General features: G+C 40.8%; 2 protein-coding genes and 1 long non-coding RNA gene across 4 annotated transcripts; 2 read left to right on the plus strand and 1 right to left on the minus strand.

The window, feature by feature from the left end:
• The first annotated feature begins 222 nt into the window (after positions 1 to 222).
• Positions 223 to 7,634, plus strand: clic1 (chloride intracellular channel 1). Of its 2 annotated transcripts, none has more exons than XM_019350783.2 (7): positions 223 to 380; positions 634 to 698; positions 2,286 to 2,395; positions 2,737 to 2,862; positions 3,283 to 3,389; positions 3,687 to 3,868; positions 3,990 to 7,634. In XM_019350783.2, the coding sequence occupies exons 2-7, from the start codon at positions 657 to 659 to the stop codon at positions 4,149 to 4,151; spliced, it is 729 nt and encodes a 242-aa protein (XP_019206328.1). In that variant the 5' UTR covers positions 223 to 380; positions 634 to 656; the 3' UTR covers positions 4,152 to 7,634. The 2 variants fall into 2 exon arrangements, with proteins under 2 accessions (XP_019206328.1, XP_019206329.1); XM_019350784.2 differs by having other exon boundaries at positions 224 to 375.
• LOC102078127 (prostate stem cell antigen) lies at positions 7,106 to 11,943 on the minus strand. Its single transcript, XR_001225065.3, has 3 exons — positions 11,573 to 11,943; positions 9,655 to 9,774; positions 7,106 to 7,920 (listed from the first exon to the last, which is right to left on the minus strand). It is a non-coding gene; the product is annotated as a prostate stem cell antigen (long non-coding RNA).
• A 3,742-nt stretch (positions 11,944 to 15,685) lies between these two features.
• ddah2 (DDAH family member 2, ADMA-independent) lies at positions 15,686 to 26,533 on the plus strand. Its single transcript, XM_003452469.5, has 6 exons — positions 15,686 to 15,866; positions 16,689 to 17,288; positions 19,038 to 19,226; positions 20,514 to 20,633; positions 23,019 to 23,162; positions 25,666 to 26,533. Exons 2-6 carry the CDS (start codon positions 16,989 to 16,991, stop codon positions 25,783 to 25,785), a joined length of 873 nt encoding a protein of 290 aa, XP_003452517.1. The 5' UTR covers positions 15,686 to 15,866; positions 16,689 to 16,988; the 3' UTR covers positions 25,786 to 26,533.
• Positions 26,534 to 26,984: the final 451 nt, after the last annotated feature.

The raw sequence follows: 26,984 nt of genomic DNA on the forward strand, positions 1-26,984 counted from the left end.
CATCAGCCACCGCCCCATAACCAGTGAATAAGTGCCTTTAACGCGTCTCCCCAAAGCTGCCAAGTGCTCTTCTCATGGTGGCTGTTACGTAACATCCCGCCTGCTCCCAGCTCTCCTCTCCGCGGTGACTTTTCTGTGTTTTTATTTGCTGCTTTGAAATAAACGATCTTTAACGTGAGTAAACAGACCGCTCCTTCATACTGCGGCCGCTTTTATTCGCTGAGAGCTCAGCCCGTCATGCACCACCAGGAAATGGAGGAGGATGATGATGATGATGATTGTGTCGCTGCAGCCAGCAGACGCGGGCACACACACGCATTCAGCAGCAGAACTGGGAGGAGAAACCAGCAACAGGCAACGAGAACTTCGAGCACTGTGAGGTTAGAAGCTCTACTGACTCTAAATTATGTGAATTTTGAGCTTTAGGGGTGCACGACATGTAGGGCTTTGCTTTGTGACGCCCGTGGAGCGGCTACATTGTCGCGTTTGTCACTTTAGTCACCGGTATTGTGTAGCGGAAGATGGGCTGGGCTCCCCGCGTTTGCGGTTGTTTCTGGCTCAGAAAAGGCGACTTTGCGCTCGATCGGGCTTCGTGTTAGAAACTTTTTAACGCCCGTCTCTCTCTCTTTATAGGTTTCGTGCAGCTACGGGTGAAGATGAGCGACGCCGGTCAGCCCAAACTTGAACTTTTCGTGAAGGTAAGAGAGTGAATGGGCGCAGAGAAGGAAAGCATCACACCCAAAGAGTGACGCGCACACGGGCGACATTATGTGCCCTGAGTTTATTCAGCGGGCTGAGCCGGTCTGCTCGGGCTTCTTTTATCTTATTGTTTCATCAGCACGCTCGGCGTGTTTTCTATTACATGCTGATAAACTGTCTCTGACACCTGCACGGTCCTTACAGCTGACTTTAAGCCACCTTTGTTTTATCTTTTATTTTCACGCAGTATTTGTTGTAATAGTGACGTCAATCAGACCCCCCTCTGCTGACTCACCGGGCTTATAAACTACTGTAAGGCTAATCTAATTAAACGCACATTAAGATAACAGCCAGCCGACTTTAATCTATATTTAGTATGTTGGCCAGGCAGGCTAATCCCATTTTCTTTGAGCCAAAAACAGGCAGTAACATACTAACCAGTGTGGCTCACTTCACACATAAAGATTTCTCTGTGTGAACATGTGCTTCCCACCCCCACCTTCTTCAGGGTGAAAGATGCTGTTGTAACTTCTCTAAATTGACCTCTTAAATGTAGTTTCTCATGAGCTGTGGTTAACAACACTAGGCGGTTGCCTGATGAGGCCACGTTTCAGATCCTAAAGATCAAAACTAGCATGCCCTAAGGCACTGTGTAGGGCTGGGTGCTGCAAGCCCTACAGCAGTAAAGAAGTTAGGGGTGGGTGGGTCAGTCCACGTTTACATTCCAGACACCCCCCCCCCCAAAAAAAAGAGTTTCAAAATACATGAAAACCGAAAGGTGTGTGTTGTTGCTCTAAAAAATTTATTTTGTTCAGAATGCCTTGCTTTCCCCTAGTATCAGTACTAGTATTGGCAATATTTGCCCAATATTTACTTAAGTATCGATACCACAGTTTGCTGTATGGCTCTGAAGTAAGAGAAGTAACATATGCTGCATCTCAGGCTTCAGGTAGTTTCATTTTGGGGATTGTTTTTGGAGCTGATTCATGATCGGGTCTGCAAACTGTGTTAAAGTGTTTAAAACAGCCTTGTGCAGATTAAATAATCATAGTTGATTTAATTCATGCAATAATTATATTCCAATTTATCTGATAGTGGGAAAATTACTGCTGTAAAGACAGATCAGACAAGCAGATAAACTGTGTAAATTTGCGATTTAAATGGCACAAATTAGGACTTTATTTCCATCATACCAAAAAAACCTCTAATTTCTTCTTTTTTTTAACAGCAGCTATTCCATGCTGCTCAAACGTCTTCACTTTCAGTTGTCGATTTGAGCTCTTCGAGGATTTGTGATGTGTGGTGATGTATATTTCTCTTTGTTTTGACTCAGACATCCTGCGTGCTGACTTTGCAGGTTGGTTTAAGGGTGAAAAACTAAGGTGCACGTTTCTGCATCAGCAGTATGCATACTGTAACCAAATGTGCAACAAATATTTTAAGGCTTTTCTTTGCATTTTTGGATCGCTGACCTGAAGAAACACGGCAGATTTTCCAGTATTTTATGGAGGAAAGTCTTAGAAAAATAGATGGAAACATTACTGTAATATTAACCGGCGGCTTTATTATGTGTTTTTGTTTCCCAGGCAGGAAGCGATGGTCAGAGCATCGGCAACTGTCCTTTCTCTCAGCGTCTCTTCATGGTGCTGTGGCTGAAGGGAGTCACCTTTGACGTTACCACGGTGGATATGAAGAGGTGAAAGCACTCGTCCTTCACGCTCTGTATGGCCACTTTTGTTTGTTCTGTCTCTCTCACTAATGCTGGCGCAACAAGAGAACATTCGCCTACACTTTTAATGTTTTAATGCCCCCAAGTGAAGCTGGCACTGAAAAAGCCTGGGGTATTGCATTCATTCATTAAAAGATAAAAAGCTCCCACGCTTTGATTTTCGGTGAAAGTTGGACACATTGTAGCTGCTCACATGGGTAATTTCCTGCGGTTGGAAATCTTTCCACTCCTGTTTTCCTTTTTTTTTCTCTTTCTCTGTTTCTGACTCGCTCCATCTGTCTTCTGGACTTTTTCCGTCCCGCTTTCAGGAAGCCAGACATCTTGAAGGACCTGGCACCGGGTGCTCAGCCTCCCTTCCTGTTGTACGGCAGCGAGGTGAAAACCGACACCAACAAGATTGAGGAGTTCCTGGAAGAGCATCTCTGCCCTCCAAAGTAATATTTTCCTTCATCTCTGAAGTGCTGATACAGATAACACAAACTGTCTTGTTTGATCTGATAATGATCTGAATATCGCAACTTTGTTGGGCACAAAGAGATACAGTACTTAAAGGATGTCTCTGGAGGCTTTGAGCACAGATTGTTTAGAATTTTGCAGGAATAAGGCAACATTTTGTAGACAAGACAAAAAAAGTAGGCCCTGCACGCCAACTCCAAAACACAAGATTTAAATCTGAATCTTCGTGAGATTAAACTATCTAATTCTACATTTTTGCAGGTGTTTCCGTTGTAGACCCAGCGATGAATAGATTAATCATAACAAAATAAACAGTTGGCTGCAAATGCATTTGTTGACTTCTTGCACATCAACACGAATAGCTTGAAGATTTATATCTGATGTGATTGGACATCTAGGTATCCTCGTCTGGCTGCTCGTAACCCAGAGTCCAACACGGCGGGCCTAGACGTCTTCTCCAAGTTCTCTGCTTACGTCAAGAACTCAAACCCTCAGACCAATGAAAGTAAGTCAGCTCCACTCAAGCTTATGGTGCAATAAACTAAATGTTAGAGTAGTGCCTGGTTTAATTTCCAGCATCAAATCGTGCTGAGCTGCTTCTGTCAGTCCCCCGATGGGCTGAAAATCAGCAGGGAGCCTCTGTTAATAACATTATGCTCTTAGTGTAAACACGTCACCTGCTGATGTTTTTGTGCAGCTTTTTTCTACCTCATCTCTGCTCAATATCTCAGTATATTTATATCAGGACCCCTCTCTTTATGCTTCATGCTTGAGTGTTTTCTGTGTGTGCCTTCGTGCTCAGATCTAGAGAAAGGCCTCCTGAAGGCTCTGAAGAAGCTAGACGACTACCTTGGCTCCCCACTTCCTGACGAGATCGACGAGAATAGCGCCGATGAGGTCACTTCCTCGTCACGCCCTTTCCTGGATGGCCAGGCGCTCACTCTGGCTGATTGCAACCTGCTGCCTAAGATCCACATCGTGAAGGTGACCTTGTGATTTTTAAAGCGGTGCAGCATGAGGATGATGGGTTATAAGAATGAGTCAATGCTTTACTTTACTTTTTTTTGTAATTATCCCTCTTTTTCCGCTCTCTCTATCTCTGCAGGTGGTGTGCTTGAAATACAGAAACTTCACCATCCCTCAGAGTCTGACAAACCTCTGGAGGTACCTGAACGCCGCCTATGCGAGGGAGGAGTTCTCTTCCACCTGCCCGGTCGACGAGGAAATCTACTTCGCCTACTCCTCTGTAGCTAAAGCTCTCAAGTAGGGATAGATCAGGGGGTTACATATTCTGAATATACCAGCAGAGCAACATAGGAAAGCAAAAAATACACACACACACACACACACACTCATGAATATTCACTCTGCAAGCAGCATGGTCGATGCTTTTCTCTGTAAACTGGAGCGCTGCAGGAATCTTTTGTTACGCCTGCAGGTTAATTTCTTGCACCCTTATACGCCAGTATCACCTTTTGCAGTGTTGGCGCAAGTTTACATTGTTTTACCTCACCTGAAACTGGGTCAGTTTACATCAGCGAAGGAAACGAGGAAGTTCGGGAAAGCTCAATTGAAAACAATCACATGCAAGAAAACTTTTAACCCCGTTAAACTTCCTCCTCCGATGGGTTCTTTCACGTGTCACGTTCTCCGGTTGCCGACCATGTTGCTCGCAGGAGCGCACATCCACATCGTCATCGCACTCTTCTAACTACAGCCCTGCTTATGTACAGTTTCACCATGAGCAGATACACACTGACGCTTTTTGTTCCTTTCTTTTTCAAGACAGTTGCTACAGTATGTTTTGGGTTCTTTGTTATTTTTCCTGGTAGTAATTTCAACAGACACAAAGCTGCCTGACAGATCAAACTTTTCACATGTAACCTTGCAGGCTTCCCTCAGGCAGATTCAGCCCTCGTTTCTCTGTTTAAGGAAGTGGAATTTGCATATCAGCTCCAGATCACCTGCCAAAGAGTCTTTTGTACTGAGCCTTTCACATGGACTTTATTTTATTACTGAGGGAACAAGGCCTTTTTACAGTACAAAATCTTATTTATCCTTTAATTAAAAGCCAAGTTTTGTCTAAGTGTTAGATCACTTATTCTTTGTTTTGCATCTCAGAGAGGAAAGGGGTGCTGAAGAGCTGAAACAGTTACAGAGACAGGAAACTGTTTCAATAGAGGCGGGCTTCCCCTTTCTGTGCTCCCACACAGCAGGCGTGAAGGATTATTTAAGATTACCAAGCGTCTCTGTGATCCGCTGTGAGGGCCCATTGCCAGTAATTTATTCAGTGCTGCCCAGTGGGTATTGAAGGAGGCTGTGGATGAAGCGTATTTGTGTTTCTCACTGTCAGTTACTCCCATGAAAACATACAAATTAAATCAGCTGCACAAAATATAACATTTAGTCTTCCTGCTAACACGATGAATTACTTCTACTGCTTATCCGGTGATAAGCACTATGTAAGCATTGCCATTGTGCTAAAAGGTTAAATGTTACCAAAAAAACCCCAAACTACCGACTGTATAAAAGGTGTTTGTAGCCACCATGACATCATTTCCTTTTTTTGAAACAATGTTTTGAAACCGGATGTGACAAACAAGAGCCGATGCAGACTGTGAAACTTTGCATTCATTGGCTTATGACTTGTGAATAATTTGTCATTGCCGTTAGCCAATGTGCATCCTAGATACACATTGGACTGACCAAAATATATAAAATGGACCTGATGTTTTGTTTATTCATTTATGGTACTTTCACCTCCTTCAAACCTGCCACATATAGGGACTACATTAGCTTATAGTCCCTTGAGGCTGGGTTTTATTGGCTCCCTGTCTCAAACGGTGGGTCTTTCACATGTTAGGCGATTGTGTTAACCACTACGCCATTGAACCACTCTGTTTTATTCAGTATGATCCAAAATGAGTAACTCAGCCCATTTAAGCTCATCCAGAAACTGTTTACACAAGTCAACTCCAAGGGCCGTTACCCCATAGACTTATATAGGACTGGAAGTCTTTTCAACCAGAGAAGTCCAACCCTGATGGCCAGTAAAAAGGGTGGCTGTTTAAGGCACTTCCCTATTGGTTTCACTCTTCAGACCATGAAGCTACATCCATTTTTTAATAGTCTGCAGTTACCATGAGCCTGTTAAAGTGCTATAAAACGTGCTAAACATAGACATTTTTTTTAAAAAGGGGAAGGATAAGCATCAACATAGCTACAGTTGTAAAGCAACCAGCTTGTTATAAATAGAGTCTAAACATTTATAATATGTGGATTTACTTTTCGAGATTAGTGCACCACATCAACTGCTAGTACCTCCTTCCATACGTCGTCTACAGCTTCATAGAAAACAAGAATTTTGGCTTTGTAACCGGTTGTAGGTTAAATGCATTGTTAGTGTTTTCATGGGACTTGCTGACAGTAAAAATATACCTGAACCAGCCTGATCCTTTAAAAGCCTTGTGTCCTCAGAGATGCCCTGTGGATTAATCCACTCCTGGGAGGAAGTCCTCTGGTCTGAAATTCCTGTTTAAGTGACTTGAAATGAACTCACTGGGAGGAACTGGAACTACTGGACAGCACGCCTTATCTGACTGTAGGAGCAGCTTGTGAAGGAAATAATGAACTAACATTTATAGAGAGCTCTCAGGGATGGGGCCTGTCTACATGTGTAGTAGTTAAAATTAGTTTTTTAATTGTGTTTTTTTTCCCTTTTTCCACACAAAAAATTTAAATGGAAGCTTTCTAAAACCTCCGTCCACAGTGAAGACTTTCAGAAGGGAAACAGGAGGAAAAGGTGTGCGCCTTTATTTCCTTTTTTGACAATAGGCTGGCTTCTAATTGGCCAGCATTCCTGTACGGTTAGGGTCGCTTGTTGCGATAATGTCAAGCACCCTTGACATATTTTTTTTGCATTTTTATGTTACGATTTTTTTCTGAGCAAAAGCAAAAAAATTCCAGTTTTAAAAGAACATCCGTGTACGTGTGGACCGGGCTACACTTTGTGCTGTAAACATCTTCGTTGTGTGGCTCAGATCAGGGTGAAACTCATTGACAAAGTAAACCTAAGTGCAATTTAAGCAGATTTAAGAAGACAATCTTGAGTTAAACTTTATTAGAAAAACAGCGGGAGCAAAGTCAATTATTTTTCTACAGAGGTTGTAATCCCTCCGTGATGATATGCTTGGTATTGATCAAGTAGATGATGCATTGTACTTGACTGAATTGTTGGATTTTTATCTATTTTTTAAAGTGGAACAATGTTTAAAGGGACCGAGTCTGAATAATTTCAGTGCTAATATATTGTAGTTTTTCTTCTCTCTGTGTGTGGAAGACTGTAGGACTTAATGTAATTTCAGGGACCACTTAATATGTTAAATTAGACAAATCATTAATATGCATAGTTTGTTTCTCAATTAACTATTTTAACTTTAAAAATATATATATATATATATGTCATCCATGTCCTTTGTTATACAAACTGTGCTTTTTGCTTTATTTCTTAACCATCTTTTAATATTTTAGCCTTTTATTGTCTTTTTTTCCACTCTTTTTGCCATCATGTAGTCAAAAACATCTAAACTTCAAAGTACACAGGATCAAAAGTAAAAGTGTGGACACACAATCAGCAGGCTTAAATCATCGATCAAGGCAAACTACTAGCACAGCTGAAATGTATTTTGTACTTTAAACATCTTACGAAGTAGGGTTTATTAATGTCCCAATAAAATATCTTCATATTAAATCAGTCGGTGTCAGATGTGTTTCATTTTTAAAAAATTTTTATCGAGGATAAGACCGCATCGTCACGTCTGCTGCTCAGGCCAGCAGAAGCCCGAGAGCAGGCAGCAGGCAGAGCATCACTCCCACCCAGCTTGGGGCAGTAACGGACACGGCACTGTTGCACAGGTCGGTATCGCAGCACACGTTGGTGTAGTTGAAGGAGACCCCTGACGTGTATTTTTCTCCACTCACGTCACACTGGGAGGCAACTGCGCAGCTTTTTTCGTACAACGTCAGCTGTAGTGGGCCTGTGAGAGCAGAGGAGTAGAAGGATATTATTGTTATTATTATTCGCATGGATTTTAAAGAGCATTCAATCCACTTGCTACACATTTGATGGTTCTTGACACAAGTGTCGAATCCGAGAAAAAAAAAAATTGATGCACTGATTAAGTATTATGTTTCCAAAAATCTATCAGTTTTGGAAATTTGCATCTATTTGGACTCAAGGATGATCTGATTTTGTGAATGTCAAAGGTCACAACAACCTAACAAAGCATGCTTTCAGTCAGAACTCATGAATTCATAAATCGGTTTTGTCAAACTTTCCCACCAAAATATAACAGAATGATGTTTTATATCCTCATTTTTCAGCAAATCCAATATATTTTTCAATTAATTGCTATATAACATAAATGGAATCATGACTAATTGAGATCATATGATGTGTTTATGCTTAAATAGATACTGAAGTGTATTATGGTTTATACATTTTTTTGATAGTTTTAAATTTAACATCATGAATGCTTCAAAAACTGAAAGCAAAAAAAAAAAAACTTTGAATGCCTGATTAATTTTACTTCTTGATTGTTTGCACTTGGATGTTAGCAATATAGACTCACCAGACACTTCATTAGGTATACCTGTCCAGCTGCTCGTTAATACAAATCTCTAATTAGCCGATTGCATGGCAGTAAGTGACATGGTTGTTGGTGTCAGACAGTCTTATCTGTGTGTTTCACAAACTGGTGATTTGCTGGGATTTTCCCACACAACCATCTGCAAGCTTTACAGAGAATGGTCTGAAAAGAGCAATTGTTCAGTGAGCAGCAGTTCTCTACGCCTTGTTGATACCAGAGACCAGAAGCTAGACTGAAGGAACCCGTCTTTCCTTGTATCTATGGTTCAGGCTGCTGCTGGCGGTGGTGCAATAATGTAGGAGATATTTTCCCAGCTTATTATTGTCTAAACGCCATATTGTTCCTGAGTATTGTTGTTAACCATGTCCATCCCTTTGTTACCAGAGTGTACCCATCTTTTGATGGCTGCTCCCAGCAGGATAATGCACCATGTCATCAAATCATCTCAAACTGGTTTTTGAACATGACACTGAGCTCACAGTACTCATATGGACCGAGCGATTTTCATCATGGACCTTCAGCCAACAAATCTACAGTAACTGTGTGACGCTATCATGACAATATGGACCAAAATGTCTGAGAAGCTTTTCCAAAAGCTTGCTGAATCTATGACACAGACGTTTAAGGAAGTTTGAAAAGCAAACTGAGAGTAATTGTGGGAACTTTGTCCCCTGAGACACGGTGAACATTTTGCCCCACCCAGATAGCCCGGAGTGTTATTTTTAGACATAATTTGACAACCGGCCTGATGAGAAAATCGTACAGAAGTCCAATCGGTTGAGTCATTCTTTCAACTGGTTATGCTTTCACTTTTAAGTCACTGACGAAAGACAAGGCCCTGAGAAGCAGTTCAAAGAGCAGCCCACAAAGAGATGAAACAGTCCTTATTGTATAGTTTATGTATGATCAATGACCACAAGCTGAAAGATTTGTTTCATAAAAGAACTTTAGACTTGGTCCTAATAGTGTCTTTATTGTCTGTTCCCTGTAATGTGCATTTCTAAAAATGTTTCTCACAAATCTTTTATAAAATAAGGCTTTATTTTCCAGTTTGTGGCCATCATGCTTGAGACTCACTGAAATTAATCTAATCTAATAAATGCAGACAAATCTGGCTCTTACCTCGTCTTCCTGATGCTACGCTGGAGAGGCAGCGCTGGCCAGCTGGACACTCCACGGGAAACTTTAAGCAGTCCAGAGGAGAGATGGATGGAAACATACAGGTGTAACAGCGCAAACAGGCTGAGGGGCAAAAACAGTGGAGGTTAGGCACTGTCAGCTGTACAACTCAGGCAGGGATTGCAACAACAAGAGCTTAAAACTCCAATACTGTATCAGCTGACAGTCACAACATGAAGGATTTGGCTCTAAAAGATGATATTTGCGAACTAACAGTAACTGTAATTATGTTTGTTTCCAAAAGAAGCCAAATTGTTTCATAGAAGATGAATGCATATTTTGGTGTTGAAAAATAGACTTGTTGGTGCCCCCTGGTGGAATATCTTTGTAATTGAGACACTTCTCTTCTAAGATATGCTTCTCTGCACTGCAGCAACATCTGATAATTACTTTTCTATCACCGAGTCAGCAGACAACTGTCATAACAGAAACTCTGAGTACTTTTCATTCACTAGCTATACATTTTATGACGCCAACATGTTTCTATTTATAAGACAACAGTAAAAACGCTGTAAAATGGGTTAAAGGTTATACTCTCTTGACTTTTCGTATTTCCAAGTGTACAATTGGGTAAATATGCAAACAACGCACTGTAAAATTACATTAGCAAGCAGCTTTAAGAGAGAGTAAGCAGAAGTCATGTGTCCTTCCCTTTGCATGTTCTACTCGGGCACCACCCTTCACCAGAGTTATTAAGTATACGATTAAAAGTGTCCACTTATAGTTGAGTAAGTTATTCTTATAATAATGTATTAAAAACAAACAATATTTTACTGTAAGTAAAGGAGTTGGAGGTAATTTTGAATTTATTTTATATTTATGACTAAAACTAGTAAACTTTAAATTTAAAAAAGTCAAACTCATTAAAAAAAAAGCCTGACATTGGAGAATAAACGTGAAATGTTTGATATTTTTAAATTAAAAGTGAATTATAAACAGAGTACTTGTAGATTTTACATTTAACTCAAGTCAGCACTTTTTAAACTCTTCACATGTTTTGTATGATAGAGTTAAAATATGTAACTAAAATTGTAACTACAGTAAGAGTGTTAAGGGTCGACTGTAGCTCAAGAGATACAGCGAGCCATCTACTAATTGGAACATTGGTGGTTTGATTGCCAGCTGCTTCAGTCTCAGTGCCAAAATGTCCTTGAGCAAAATACTGAACCAAGTTGCTCTTTGTTGGAGTGTGTATACAACACTGTGTAATCAACTAGTCCAGAAAAGTATTATATAATAACCGCTTGATTTACTGTGTTAAATTTGTACTTTCCACCACTGAAAAACAAGAAAAAGTGCTCAAACCAACAAGTCATAGACAAAATTTGTACTGGACTAAATGACTTATTTCATGTTTACCAGTCACATAAGAAAAATTAAAAACACTACCGACAACAAATCCAACATACTGAACATACTTGAACTGATTTCTTCTACAATTTAAACTCTTGAAATCAAACTACAGCAGTGGAATATTAGCATACTCTACAAATCTCCTCTGTTTAGTATTTCCTGGCCAAAAGAGCTTCCAAATTAAAGGGATAAAACCCTCTTTATGTGAAAAGTATACCTGAACTCATCAAATCAAGCATGTAGCATCCATCGTTAATCGCTTTTCCTGTAACAGGAGATCTTGCACTAAAATGCATGAAAAATATGTCAGCTGTAAGAGAGTCAAATCTCAAATGTGCATGCAGAAAAATGTGGAAGTTGAACATCACAGAGTTTTGTTTCCACCGACCAAGCTCTGCAGACTTTGTCCCTCTCACTGACTTGAGTAATGGATCTCCAGTATTTAAAAGTATTTGATTTTTTTCCTTAAATTATAAAAGCACCTGAAGACAAGAATGTTTTTACATACCTGCCAAAGGAAGACAACACATGAGAATAATTAAAAGTTGTGAACGAGGCATGATGCTTCCTTAAAAGTCCCTCGGCTGATGTTTCGAGCTGGATTTTTCGAAACACTTCTCGTCCCAGGGCGTTACAACTCCCTAACTACTTGATGTGGTGCGTCCCCCAGCTCATTTGCAAATTACATTTATTTTCATCTCTGTTTCTTTCTATGCTTCCAATGATCTGATAAAAGGTGCCTCTTTATATTGCATGCACCCGCGTGTCACCTGAGTTTTTCCCTCAGTCTTTGCTGATATGTGCTGTCATGATCCTGAGGCGGACCCCTCCCTGAAACTTCTAATTCAATCTGGAGAGTTAATTGTGGACAGCATGGTTACAGGCAGTGGGAAAACGAAGAGTTATATCATGTATTTGGTGAGTGTTTATATACTAATGACGCTCAGGAAGCTTTTGACAAGAACAACATCTTCACTCATTCGGTGACTGCTGGTTGCAGGCATGTGTCTCTCTTGTGGTCCTGCCGGAGCATTTCAGTCAAGTTAAGGTCTGGACGCTGACTGGGCTATTTCATCACCTTGATTCTGTTTTTGTTTTTTTTAAATTAGCCTTTCTGTTGTCTAAGGAGCTTGGAAAGCAAAGACATTTCACCTCTCATCCGAGAAGCTTCTTCAGTTCTAAGAGCAAATGGTGAAGAGTCCCAGATTTTTAAGCCCTATGGGAGTGTCCCCCAAGGGGGTAATGAACCGCCAAGCCACACGAGCCAAGGTGTGAAAATGGGTGTGGGTCACAATCAGCCAAGGTTTCAGGTGAACCCAATGTGAAACCTAGCCTTTCTGTTGTACTTGGGATCATTGTCCTCTTGCACAACCCAATTTCAGCCAAGCTTTAGGTCTCAGACCGATGGCCTCATATTTTACTACTTTAATACTTTGGTATATAGAGGAGTTGGATTGCAAAACAAGCTCAACTCATCATCCTTCCACCACCGTGCTTCACAAGTAGTATGAGGCCTTGGTATAAATGCACTGTAAGGTTTTCTCTAGATGTGACCCTGTGCATTATGGCCAAACATCTCCACTCTGGATTCGAGGACGGTGATCCAGATATCTTTTGAATTGTTCAGATGTAACTTTGCAAACCTAAACTGTGCTGCCATGTTCTTTTTAGAGAGAGGATGCTTTCTTGTGGCTACCCTTCTGTCCTCAGTCAGGACTCACCTTGGGGTGAATTTGCTGTGTTCACTCCTGGGAAAATTGTGACACACTTGACCAACAGACCAGCAACTGCCAAAACAGCTTTTTGTAGAGGTGCTTACAGTTGCTGGTGATCAGTTACCAAGTCCATTTGATGATTAGCAAACTGCCTGCTATTGCACATGGAAGCTGTCTGAGAGTTCTTACCTTAGAAAGGTTTTTCACAGTTAATGCAGGTCCCCAAATAAAACCTTGCAGGACTGATTTAGTTAGCTCAAAATCACTTTTATGGACCATTGTGTGGACATAATTAGTTATGAACTGTTTTTTTTCTTGGTGTACTTGTGTGTATAAATAGGTTTTTTTTTTAAAGCCTAATTTTTCTTTCAAATTGTAATCTATTTTTATGTGCGGTGTCATAATTTGCAGTAGTTTGCTAACATGCAATAAAAAGGGGGAAAGGAGTTTCTTAAGAAATATAATGTGAAAACTTAAAGTTCTTAGTGATTTTGTTTTGTTAAATACTCTTTGTCATCTATCTCCATAATTCTTGTGCCAGTTTTGTTTAGTTAGAAATTCTGGCCTCTGTCTGAGCCATTTATAAAAGAAAAGACATTATGTGTAATTGCATGAGACAGCAGCTGCTGTAGAGAAAAGATGAGCACCAATAAAGTCAGCACGGTGCAGAAAGAGTCAGCAGACAAACAGAGGGAGAAAGCCAGCAACTCAGAGACAGCGGGTCAGTGAGCTGCACAGCGAGCTTGTTTAACCGAATTATCCTTCAGGGCGTAATGGGAGACGTGAGGGCAGCAAGCAGGACGGTCTGCTGACAGCAAGTCTTGTGATGGAGTGAAACAAGTATGCTCAGACTGAATAAGCTCTTTACAAGCTTAAAAAAATCTTCCTGGAAATATTGAGGTTTTTGTTCATTTCTCTTGTATTTTTTCAGTTACTTTTGTCTGGATGCAATACTGTATGCAGAAATAAGCCATGGGCATTGCTGAGGCATAAATGACATTGAGAGTTTATGACCTGTGATGCATTTTGGAGGCATGTATGTTTGCTGCTAAAGCAATAGATTTTTGCATGGAGTTTGGTGTGACTTTGTTTCTGTCCATTTATGTCTTCATTAAAGGATTTGCATGTAACCTACAAAAGAATCCCCAGAACTAGTGCCAAATAAAAGTATTATGGGATTAAAGGTCCTTTTTTTGTTCAAATAAACAAGCATTCATGTTGTAAAACTTAAAAATTCAAGCCTAAAGTGACTCAAAACTGAGTCCATTCATGTTTGTGCAGACAGTGTTGATCCTGCATTTGATGGGGATGTTTTTTTGTGTGTCCTGGCTGAAGGATCTCAGTGGACAGATGGTGTTCTTTAATCCTGTCTGTCTGTGCCCTCTACCTCCCATCCTCCACCCTTTTTACAACTATTCATTCTGCCGTTTACATCCAGCTTCTCATTTTCAGCCTCTTCTTCACACTGGAGACGAGCTCCTGCAGCTTCCCTTGTCTTCCTTACTGCAGCAGAAAATTTGGCTCCTGTTCCTCCTCCTGCAGTAACTCAATCTAGTCACTAGAAGGAAATATTGTGCAGCCTTGTTAGACAGAAAAGTCACATGTTTACAGAAGGCCGCATGTTTACATCACCTCTGAACATCACCAGTTTCTTTGGTAATACTGGATTATTAATTATAAACACCAATCATGGGTAGTTTTTTGGGGGTGGGTTTGTGTCTGATGGGACAACGTGTTAATCCAGCAATCACATCACTGACCCACTTTGAGGAAAGCCAGATTATTTTATTTTATTTATTTATTTATTTATAAATAAATAAATAAAATGTCAGGAGGATAAAAACAAAGATGGCTCAGTAATTCAGCATATAAATCTTTGATTCGCCTTCAGACAGTCCACATTTATATTTGTATATAAAGCACAAGCCTGACCCTTCATAAACAATTCATCAGGATTACAGCAGGGATGGGAGAGGGGAAAAGGGGAGTCCATAATCCTAGAAAAACCTGACTTTAATTCTGTGTTATAATGCGTAGGAGCACCAGTGTGGCAAAAACAGGAATTTTCTGGGCATTTTTCAACAGGACATCCGCCTAATGTTAAATTAAACTAGTCTAAATTACGTATTTGTTAGTAACACCAGATAGTTTGAACAAGTCTCCCAGATGTAGTTATTACGTAGGTTAACAGTAACGGCCGTCATAAATGTACCCACAAATTAAGAATATATTTATATTAACTTCAAGCAAATTGTATTCTGTTTTGTTAACGAACTTGAATCCAGTGTAAATTAAATTAAAACGGTAGTAACTTTGCAGTGCAGTTGCCACTAAGATTGCAAGCGTCAGAACAGCAGCGCCTGCGATAAATCACCGCTGATTGAATCCGGGTAGGACGTGTGGGGGATGGGGAGGGGAGGTTGTTGGGGGACGTGAGCGTCAATGGTCGAAAATAAGACCGGAAGTACCTTGGGGGTGGCGTTAAAAACATGTTTGCCTACTGGTGGTGGTCAGAGGGCCCGGTGGCGCCTGTGTTCGGCAGCCTTGCCTCTGTCAGTGCGCCCCAGGGCAGCTGTGGCTACAATGTAGCTTGCTATCGCCAGTATGTGAATGTGTGTGTGAATGGGTGAATGACTGAATGTAGTGTAAAGCGCTTTGGGGTCCTATGGACTAGAAAAGCGCTATACAAATGCAGGCCATTTACCATTTACCATGAGCACGACCGTTGGCAAATTTTTTCCAGTTACAGTGTATTCATAGTGTATACACACTATCGCGCGCTATTTTTTGTATGTATATATATATATAAACTTAAAGCATATATATATATAGATAGATAGATAGATAGATAGATATAGATATTGATATATGTATCTGTCTAGACGCGACACAGTTCAGGTAAACCAATGCTGTCTTATTTTGAAATTTGCCACCGGAAATATGCCAATTCACGTTTGCCGTCTTGACGCGATAGCCATTCGGCGGAGAGAAAGGAGCTGGAGAGTAACGGGAACTCGGCTGCTTTGGAAATTAAATTAAAATAGAGGGAAAACGGCGACGAAAGCGGATACCCGGGACCTAAAACAGGTGAGCAGGCCTAAGTGTAGAGCTCTGTTTGTTATTTGTGCGAGTCGGGGTGGGGGTGTTGCTGTTATTTTGCCGATTTAAGGAAGATGTGGAACATCATGAAAAGTATTTTGGAAGAGAGTTGAGCTGCTGGGGCGGTGCACTCCTGCAGCCACACAGCCTCAGGATGTTTTGTTCTGCTTGTGGTTGAAGTTTGTCCAGATTAATACAGCTGGAAAAACAACAAAAGCTGTACGAGGTAGAAAAATTCAACCTGTAACTAGTGATTATAATGTAGTTTGTGAATATTCGGTGTCCAAGTAACCATTAATATTCTCCATGTGCTGCAGCCTTTTAAAACAAAGTCAAGTGAACATCAAAGCCCAGCACTTGTTGCATAAGTTATGAAGCAGATTTAAGAAACATCCTCTGTGCAGCTCGCAGTGGGCGACTCCTGCCAGTTACAGGGAAGATGATAAAAGGGCAATTGTCCCAAATCTAACCCACTGGCCAGATATGAAGAGGCTTTACAGCATATTGGAGGGCTACTGAATAATGATTCCTTATAATCTGACCTTGAACAAAGCTCCTTTGTCTCCTTTCAGCCGTACTCGTTGTCTGTGTATTATTTCAGCTGTCCTTGGATGTTTTAATGGGGGATAAACTATTTTTTTATTCCCCCACAGAGTAAATAAATTTAAGATTCTTAGGACCATATTTCCCTTTAGTCCAGTGCCAATGAAAGCATTTAGCCTGGGATGTGACCCTGTAATGTTTTATAGAAATTGATATTTTTGTTTGTTCTTGCCTTTGCCTTGATGTATCCATCTTTTTCTTTCTTAGGCTGGGATTATTTGCTTCCCATGTTTGGGATAATAGATGTTGAAGTGCACTAATTAAAGAAGAGGCAAAGACCAGGCTGAAGATGCTTCCCATTCTCTTCCTGGATCTACTTCTTCACAAGCTTAGCTTAGTTTAGAGCATTTTCCTCCGGCGTCTTAATAATACCGAGACTGTGAGAGAGAAGACCACAAACAGATAAACGTTCACGTCTTTTTATTGCCTCTTGTTCCTCTCCTGGCAGAGCCAGCTTAGTGAGATTTTTGGCACAGCCCCAATATTTGCTACCACATTATTGAAATCATGGCAAACATGTGCCCTTATGGCCATTTCACGCACGCTGTGGTGAGGGGCATTCCAGAGACCTTTGGAAAGAAAGCAGGGGACAGCCAGGAGAACGGGGAGGTTTCGGTGGACCTGGCCAAAGCTCAGCGTCAGTTCGGTTGCCTGACTGGAGCGTTGAGGCAGAAGGTGGGCCTGCAGCTGATCGAGATCCCCCCTGACCCCGAGCTGCCAGAAAGCTGGAAGATAGAGGATGTGGCTGTCATCCACGGAGACACGGCGCTCATCACCAGGCCCTTCAAACAGCAGAGACAAAGCGAGGTAATGCAGCATAGAAGAAGCCTTTCAGAGTGCACTTAATCTTCTATTTAGTGTTGGGTAATGGTTTGTATGAGTACGGTATAAAAATGAACTTAGCCCATACTATGTTTGTCACATGGTCTCACTGATCTTTGTTGTTCCTTGTTGCTGTGATCATTGGCCCTTCAGACATATAAAACTAGACTCCTGAAAACAATGTTTCTAAGCAACAGTGATATTAGTTGGTTGATCCTGTTTTTCTTTTTGGTGTTTTAAATGCTGCCAGACTTATTGGAAGTGTCCAAAGTTCCAGTTGTACTTCTGTAGTTAGATCTCAGGGTTTTTCCTGGCTCCGAGTCCATTTATCGGCTATTATTTTTGGCCGTTTGATAAACGAAATGTTATTTTACTGACTGACTTAACGCAACTTTAAAAAAAAAATGTTAAAAAATAATTATATTACAGTGCTAGTGGGGTTTCTTTTGGGGGGGGGGGGGGGGTTCTAATCTCCTTTAGAGGGTGGCCAAAATGTTTTCATATGTAGGGAAAAATGCAGAGTTTGTAGTTTTTTTCTAATTTACTTGGAGGTTTGCTGGAAAAAGCTTTAGGGAAAGAACCTTCTCAGCTGTTCAAATGGTTCCTGTCCAGTTAATAAGTGTTGACACCATTTTACAGTTCTTTAATGTCCTAATGTTTTCTTAACATGTTTCATGGAGTGGAAATTACTTGGCTCGGAGAGAACATGATACAAAAGTCAGGAAGCAAATCAAAGAGCTGATTAATTAAAATAAATTAATAGATACACACCCAGACCCTTTGGATGACAGTAAATGCATAGTTCCTTTTTGGAAGTATTTTTATTCTTCAGTTACAGATATTATAATGTATTATCTGGTTGTAAATGGACTTTTACTTATATGGCGCCTTTTTATTCATTGAGCATTCAATGCACTTTCTTCTATAAGTCTCATTCACCAGACAGACACATTAATACAGCACTTTTATCTAAGCATAAGCTCTTTCTAACATTCTCACACACTCGCACTCGAGTGGATGCATTGGAGGCAACTTGAGGTTCAGTATCTTGGCCAAGGATGCTTAGCAGGTGGACTGGAGGAGTCGGGGATCGATCCCACAACCTTTTGATTGGTAGACACTCAAACACATCCCAGATGTTCTACTACTGGCACCCTGTTGTTTTGCGGTGCCTCAAGTATTGCAAAATGTGTCACCATAATATGATAAGACAGTTGTTCTGTTGCACAGTTAATCTAAATGTAGTTTTTATTTACAATTGTGGCTTCTACAAAATATAAAAAAAACCCAAGATAGCTGATCGAGAATTATTTAAATGATTTTTCAGAAATCTGTTTTTGCAGCGGTCCTTTCTTTCTATCTGTCCAGTTTCACTGCTTACTGCAGCAGTTTCAGTTCCACTTATTCTAAGATGGCAGGAAGAGAGACTTGGATTAACAACAGGAGGGAAACCAGCTCAGCTGTTTGGAAAAAATCTTTAAAGTTGAACAGTAAATAATCAGAATGTAAATGAGTGACTAAATTGTACAACAGCTGGATTTATAAACAAATGTTCTTTTATTAGACAGTTTTAAAATGCTCAGCTGACCGTCTGTTTTTTGATCATTATTGTAGCTTCTTATTGCAAATATTAATTGCCAGTGAAACACAGAACTGATGATGTTACACACAGACCACCTGCCTGAGCTGCTTTCTTCCAACTCTCGTACTGAGTCTAGTTTATTCCTTCCTCAGGTGGAGGCGGTGAGGAGGGTGATGTCGGAGCTCAACCTGACTGTGGTGGAGATGGACAGAGAGCAGGGCGATTCTGTAGGGGCCACACTGGAGGGCAGCGACATCCTCTTCACGGGAAGGGAGTTCTTTGTCGGCATCTCCTCCCACACCAACCGCAGAGGGGCGGAGGTGCTGGCAGACACCTTCAGGGTAAGGGCTATGGAGGGGAGAGGGTACAGTGAGCAGGAGGAAGCTTTTTCAAACTTTCGCTAGTTTGGGGCTGCCTGTCATGAAGGCACATGTCTGTCTTTGATTTGAGGAGTCAGGGCGGCACGCTTTTAACAGATTCTGACATTTTTGCCTCAGAGTCGTCTTTTTAAAAGGGATGTCAGTCAACACATTTTGACACGTGGCACAGCTGCATCATCCATGGAGTGTTTTGTTGCAGCCCGCTGCTGTAGCTTATCATGTCAGATGTCATTTGAACATAAATGTTCATGACAGCTTTTCTATTTAGGGCTACTTTTAATTAAATTCAGTGTGTTAAATTCTCATCATGCACTGAGCATGTTTTCTTCACTCCCTTTTTTTTTTTTTTTTATCCTGATGCGTTTATATACAACTACTACATGTTATTATCTTTGCCTTACAATAAAAGTGTCTTAGTATGGACCGCTGTATGTCTGTGTATCTCCATAAAAGCCCAGCTAAAGATTATCAATACACAACTAACTAAAATATAGAGTTTATATTTTTAGCCTGCACAACAAAGATTGCCTCTGTGCCAAGATTACAGTCGGAGATGAAACCCAGGTGCCAATGTGAGCAGGTGGCCATTTGCTGAATTGCATTTGGGGAATTCTTGTGTATAAACACTGATGAATGAGATTGTTCCACTGCCCAAATAATCACAGCGCTGCACAGCACAGTGTGCTCACTCGGGCTGGGCTCGAGCTGCTCATTAGTATCGAGTCTTTTCGAGAGAGAGAGAGAGAGAGAGAGATCGAGAGAGAGAGAGAGAGAGAGAGAGAGAGAGAGAGAGAGAGAGAGATAGATAGATAGATAGAAAAACACGCACACAGATTTATCATATTTTGGAGTTGAATTTGCTCTTCCCTTGGGTGTGGGAGTGTGGGGGTGTGGTGTGAAATGCTGTCAGTGGATGAGAGGGTTTAAGTTTTCGTGTCAGGGGACGACTGGGGAAAACCAGCAGATGATTTCATCAGTGTTGTATTTCAGAGGAGTCACTCTGGCTCCATTTAACTTTCGTTCATAAATATCACCCTTACATATACAGTGTGTAGAGCAGAGATGGAACCACTTTATAGTGTGAGAGTAAGTTAGGAGTCGATTGGAGTCGAGGCATCAGTTACTGGGATGTGTGAAAAGCCAATCTTAATGTTATTATTTACACCTGTGATGGCAAAACAAACCTGCTTGGAAACTTCTAGAAGTTTCCAATACGCTTAGTAACCGTTCACCCCCACATGTGTTCAGGACTTTGCAGTGTCGACTGTCCCCGTCTGTGATGGAGCCCGACTGAAAAACATCTGCTCCATGGGAGGCCCAAACACCATCATCTTCAGCAACAGTGATGGGGCCAAGAAAACACTCCGGGTATGTGTGTGTGTTGTTTCCCAAAGGGTAATTTCCTATTAATACTGTGGCATTGTAGCAATTGAGGGAAAAGCACATACCAAAGAGAAAACGCTCCCTGTAGCTCTTATGAAAACAGGATTTTTGCCTGCTTATTTCAGACAGTGGAGTCGAGACCTGTATTAGAAGTCCAGAATGAAATGAAAAGGGATTATTCTGAATGCATAATAATAATAATAATGATAATCATCATCAGCGAATAAAAGGATAAAAATATGGAGCTGGAAGTGAGCATAATATTTCATTTTTAATCATTAAAGTTTTGTTTTTGTCCGTTTGTTGACTGTGTTATAGAAATCCAGGTGTGACAGCCTGCCAGCTGACCCTGCATATTCATCTATTCATGCCAGTTTGTTTACACAGGCTACATAGCTTTCCATTTAGCATGTCTGTGTGTCTGTGCTGGAGAGCTTATAACAAACAAGTCAGAGGCCTAAAAGGAACAGGAATGGCTGTGAGCAACAGCTGGTGCGGCTGTATATGAAGGGTGATCAGTCTCACTAGCTGGAAATCCCTAATCCTGTAAACAAGATGTCATTTCAGGCACTACGTTTAGTCAGAAAACAAAGGATGGTTCCACATCATGATACTATTTAGTGTGATTACAAACACCTGGATGTATTGCTGTATCCAGCCACATTTGTAGCAGCAATGACCCACAATCCTCTGCGACACCTGCACCTTTGAAAAGAAATCCAAGGGGCAATGAACAGCATTGCAAGATGCTATACATGATGAGGATGGCTTTCCACCTGATCAAGGAAGAAGTCTGTGAGAAGTCATAGTAAACAGTAATAAATTTGCTCTCAGTAATGACCAATATAGCTAAAAATTACTTAACACATCAGTTTAGGCCGTTATGACTCGTGTCCCCAAAACACTTAGAGGTTGATGTAAATTAGAGCTGCCATTTTCAACTTTAATTGTAAATGCATCGCTTTACAAAAAAAATAAATAAATAAATAAATAAAAAATTAGTCAGCACATCAGATCTCAACTGGGGGGCGTCATGCCAGATGTCCATATCGATATGGACTGGGTAATGTGTTCGACACGAAATTTTGCCACATCATTTAATGGAAATGATAATTATGAATCATTACAATAATTAGCATTATTCAGGGGAACTAAATTCAGTTCCCCTGAAAAGAAATCAAAGTGAAAAAATTATGCAGCAGGCTAGTCTATTTTGAAATAATTTCATACCAACTCAAAATGGTACTCAGTACTTTGTATGGCCCCCACCTGCTTGTATTCTTGCCAGATGAGGTTGGGTATGCTCCTAATGAGACAACGGATGGTGTCCTGGAGGATCTCCTCCCAGATCCTGACCAGGGCATCACTGAGCTCTTGGTTAAGTCTGAAGTGCAACCTGGCAGCATCAGATGGACTGAAACATAATGTCCCAGAGGTGTCCTGTTGGATTAGGGTCAGTGCAAGCATGATATTGATTCCTTCCTCCTCCAAAAACTTTCTGCATACTCTCGCTACATGAGGCTGGGCATTATTGTGCACCAGCAGGAACCCAGGACCCATTGCACCAGCGTAGTCTAACAGTGTGTCCAAGGGTTTCATCCTGGTACCTGATGGCAGTCAGAGTGCCATTGCCTAGCCGGTCTGTGCATCCCTCCCTTTTTGTTAGACCCTGACCAACTATGTAATCAGTCATGCTGAACGATGTTACAGGCTGCAGAATGCTCTCCACATCTTCTCCAGACCCTTTGATGTCTGTCACATGTACTCGGGGTGAACCTGCCAATTCTCCACAGTGCCAGGCAGGGGCCAAGTAGAGGATGCTGGGCCCTCATGCCACCCTCATGAACTCAGTGACACTGACTTTAGCTAAATGAGAACTAGTGGAAAAGAAATGAGTGACCATCCTTCATGTTTGGGGGGGGGTTGTCTCATTGTTGCCCATCTAGTGCACCTTATGTTAATTGCATTAACAACAGCAGCTGAAACTGATTAACAAACTCTTCATCTACTTTGACCAGATTAATATCCCAGAAGATTAAATGACTTGATTGAAAGGGGTTCTTCAATTAATTTTTTGAGGACTTTATATTAAGCATCATGATGATCAAGCCTTTGTGCTGGTTTTCAGTTAGTTTATTGAAATGGAAAGAGAGAAATGACAACATTAAAATGAACCTTTTTAAAACAAGGATTTTAAAGCATTGTGCAAGGCAGGGCCCAACATCTATAGTCAATACTGTTTTTCATTATGAGTCATAAATATATAATCTCTCCGTCCTCACTTGAACTGCACACATCTGTTTATGTCATTAGTGCTGGCTTGGAGCTCGGCGACTGTGTGTAATGCTGGATGTGCGTGTTTGTCTGCAGATGATGGAACAGCTGACGGATCACCACTACGATGTGCTCACCGTCCCAGAGGAGTCCGCAGCAAACTGCATTTACATCAAAGGTCCGTCCAAACGGGACTTCCTGCTGCACCGACCAGCAGACGAATGCCCTGACAGCGTTTCTGTGAGTACCAAAGAGGATTTTTTTTTCTTTTTTTAATAAACTGCACATTATTGTGGTATAATGTCATGTTCATGTATGTGCTAATAGCAATAAATAGTTTTTCCTGTAATTTGCTATTTTCATTATGTTATAGTTTGACAGATTTTTTTTATTTTTTTTTTATGTACCTAAAATTGTGGCAGTTTTTCTGGCTCTTATTTCCTTGTACTAATTAAGCTACATAAACATTGAATCATATGATCAGTAATCATAAGCATGCATGCTCATCCAACAGCTTTAAATACCAAAAGTGTGAGCTTTAAAGTCTCACGGTGCTTTACTCGGTCGCTTGAGTGCTTACATAAACCCACAAATATTTGCTAACAGCATTCATTGGGAGGAGGAATACAAATGATAGCTGGACTCAGGTTTTCAGCCCTCCTTTTTTCCACCGTTTCCACATAAAAGAAGCTAGATCATCAAGCTCCAGTTCCCTTTAAACAGCAGTCATTAGCTTGTCTGTTTCTGATAAGTCTGTGGGAGAATCTCAGCTTCTTTCAAGACGGAGTGAAGTAAACGTACCGCCCAAGATCAAATATTTATAACTAGTATTGATGCAGATTCACATGTTTGCGCTGCACCACACAAATACATGGCTGCTTCTTTGGTGTGATCAAAGCTTTTTGTTAGTTTTATCGAAATATAAACAGAAATAAAAGGAAATACAACAGCATTAACATGAAAGCCACACTGCATCAACAATATAATAGAAAATCTAGAGATGCATTGTATCACACATCAAAATCAACCATCAGGCTCCTATAATAAATTTGATATCTGCCCCAAATTTTTGCCCAGCTCATGTTTTTTGTTTTTTTGGGTTTTTGTAGTTAAACCATGTGCATCCGGCCCTTTGTCTGATTGTTCTTGTCTGTTGTGGTCCTATATGTTTGTACAAACCTAAGTGCTTTTATGATTTATAAATCTGTCTGTTATTAGTGATTATCCCTTTTAAGGCCTAATGCATCTGTAATTCAGATGTTACCTCTGTGTCTTCTGCTGCTACACCACCTGGAAGTAAGCGCCTCTGTTAATCCTGGCACACAGAACTAAATGTGACAACTCGCTCTAAACTGATCATTAGAGAAAAAAGGTTTTCTAAAGAAGGTCTGAGATTTCTTTTTCAGATTTCTTTACTCGTTACATTGCAGTTGAAGGTCACAGTTGTGCTTGTGGTTCCAAGAGCTGAAATGTTTTGTGAGACTAGTGAAGTCGATATCCCGCTCACGGTGCCGTCGCTGACCCGTTAAATATGCAAGTAGGTGGCAGGACGGAAGCTGAGTCCAGCATAGTGAGAATAAATCAGCATTTTCAGATACTTCTGTAGTTTACTTCAGGATTGAGGCAAATTAAATAAATCAGAGGTAAAATACTGATTGTATTTTGTGAAACTGTTTGTGCGCCACTGCTAAAAATTATGTCAGGCGAGATTTAAAACCAAACTTAAAATTAGGAGTTAATTTGAGTGTTTGGAAAATTTGATTTTTCCCAATGAATGCATGAATTCCCTTCGAGTAGTTTGCCCTCGAGTCAGTATTTTGCATTTCAAAAATTTCACGATGTCCAGTATTGTCCACCAACCCATCCGTACAATCATCTTATAATAGGATCACACAATCTTTTTAGACTATTATTTATCTTTAAGAATGAAGCTTTTTTTTTTAAATCTGGTGTATAAAGGACACTCCCACACCCTTCAATTTAATCTGAGATGCACATCTGTGCACTTTTGTGATGGCTGATGTTTTATTGGAGTCACTAATTGTTTTCAGTAGAACACTGTGGCACGGGGCCCTGTCATATTGTCCTGAAATGATGTCACTTGTTAGTGTGTATATGCACCTGGCTGCTTTCACAGCTAAAGATGAGCATGCAGCTTGGCTGAGGGGTCAGTTCATCAGCTGTCACTGCTGCCATCAGCTTGACCAGAAGGAGAGGTGCATGTGCTGGTTCTGCACAGGCCTCCAAAAAAAGTTCCACTTGCATCAAGTGTGACAGGTACATTTGTAAACAGCATCAGGTCACATGCTGCAGGACCTGCTGCCCTGCTGCTGGAAATGTACACAGTACAAATCAACAAGAAATGTAAATGTTATCCAGACAACAGGGAAACTCATCACAGTGGAAATGCAAATGAAAAATGGAAAACGACGACGCTAACGTGGCAATAAATCATTAGATGAGTTTGATAAATCAACATTATAATTAGAAATGTTAAAGTTGCTTTTTTTTTTTTTTTTTTTAAGTTTTGGTCTCTAAAGAAAAGGGGAAAAAATAAAACTGTCATGTAGATCTAAGGCTCTTTGTCAGTTGCTGACACTCATGAGTCAGATCTGCTGTTCTAACTTCCAACCAGTGAAGCAAATTTTCCTTCCTCCTTTCATTTCAATTTTCCCTACAGTGTAGTCTGTAACAACTAGCTCAGGTCTGAATGACTGAACCGTTTCCTCTCTCCTCTCTGCAGGCCTTCCAGAAGCTGCAGGACTACACCCTCCTGCCGACAGCCTGCAGCGAGGCCTCCAAGCTGGGAGCGTCTCTGTCCTCGCTCTGCCTCCTTGTCAACAGAAAGCATACGTATTTCTGAAAACACGCCCACGCCACTCAGCATTTATCTGCAGGTGTTCGCAGTGGTGGGGGTAGTGATACTAATGTGCAGTATTTTGAGACAGAACCAGCCACCTGATTCACTGCACCACTACCCCCTCTGCTGAACGAACAGCGCTGCACAGTGTCCTTAAATCTACTCATGAAACCACTAAATGAAGCTGTAGTTTTGCACTGTTCCAACTCTTTCACAGTCCACCAAAGTAAAACAGTAACCCCACAGGAAAGAGTCTTCACTGCAAGTTTTACTCTGTATATGTGCCGCTGTTCAATACCTTTTCAGACCAAAGTGTGAAGGAAAAGCCAAATGCAACACTCAGCCCAGCATTTTTGAACTTTTCTCATCGAATTGATGTAATCTGGGTCCAGTAAAGGGGCATTACGTCTACTTTCCAGAAATCTGATCTAATCTGTCTCTAAACATTACTGCTTGTGATAGTCCCTTTAAACGTTTTCTTGGCTAACCTAAGACTTGGTGCCCACATTTACTACAGTGTACAGCTTTCATATCCACATTTCAGTACTTGGGTATTAACTGTTTTTAAATTGCAGACCATTTGTAGCTGCTAGGTGTGGAGATCGATTTGATTTAGCTTTGCAACGTATGAATTTGTCCCATGTGTAGAAATATTAAAATCCAGCTTAACTTTTATGGGTACTTTTATTCCTGTGTAATTCAACTGCCAGTTCTTTAGGTACATCAGGCTAAAATAAATGCGTAAATCCAGTCATTTCATTTATCTTCTACTCGTCCAATTCAGAGTGTCAGTGGGGCAGCAGCCTATCCCAGCTGTTAGACTGGTGATCAATCCAAGGTTTCTCTATCACAGGGAGAGTACAGACAAGCAACCCCACATTCACACCTTGGACCAATTAATTATGGGAGACTTGCAGAAAAACACATGCATTGAGGGGAAACATGCAGTGACAGACACCTGCTAATCAATGGTATCAAGTCTAGCACCTTTTGGGAAGGCTACAGTGCTGACTACTGTGCTACTATAACTGAACAGTACTTTTGAGCCAGTAAAGCGGTAGCTATCGGCAGCACCACCCATCCAAAATTAAATATTACAGCCTGATTAAGGGAAAAGTTGTCGCAGCACTAATCAATAAGATAATTTTACCTTGTAGTTTAACTCAGAACTCCAGTTTTCCAAAACAGAATCAAAGGCTTGT

Source organism: Oreochromis niloticus, linkage group LG22, assembly GCF_001858045.2.
Source record: "Oreochromis niloticus isolate F11D_XX linkage group LG22, O_niloticus_UMD_NMBU, whole genome shotgun sequence".
NCBI lineage: Eukaryota > Metazoa > Chordata > Actinopteri > Cichliformes > Cichlidae > Oreochromis > Oreochromis niloticus.

What these genes read in the sequence shown, in the direction of transcription:
- clic1 (XM_019350783.2), top strand. Translation starts at nt 657, where the DNA reads ATGAGCGACGCCGGTCAGCCCAAACTTGAACTTTTCGTGAAG. An exon ending in AACTTGAACTTTTCGTGAAG is followed by an intron (nt 699 to 2,285) that starts GTAAGAGAGTGA and finishes TTTGTTTCCCAG; the next exon opens with GCAGGAAGCGATGGTCAGAG. An exon ending in GAGCATCTCTGCCCTCCAAA is followed by an intron (nt 2,863 to 3,282) that starts GTAATATTTTCC and finishes TTGGACATCTAG; the next exon opens with GTATCCTCGTCTGGCTGCTC.
- ddah2 (XM_003452469.5), top strand. Translation starts at nt 16,989, where the DNA reads ATGGCAAACATGTGCCCTTATGGCCATTTCACGCACGCTGTGGTGAGG. An exon ending in TGCTGGCAGACACCTTCAGG is followed by an intron (nt 19,227 to 20,513) that starts GTAAGGGCTATG and finishes ACATGTGTTCAG; the next exon opens with GACTTTGCAGTGTCGACTGT. An exon ending in AATGCCCTGACAGCGTTTCT is followed by an intron (nt 23,163 to 25,665) that starts GTGAGTACCAAA and finishes TCCTCTCTGCAG; the next exon opens with GCCTTCCAGAAGCTGCAGGA.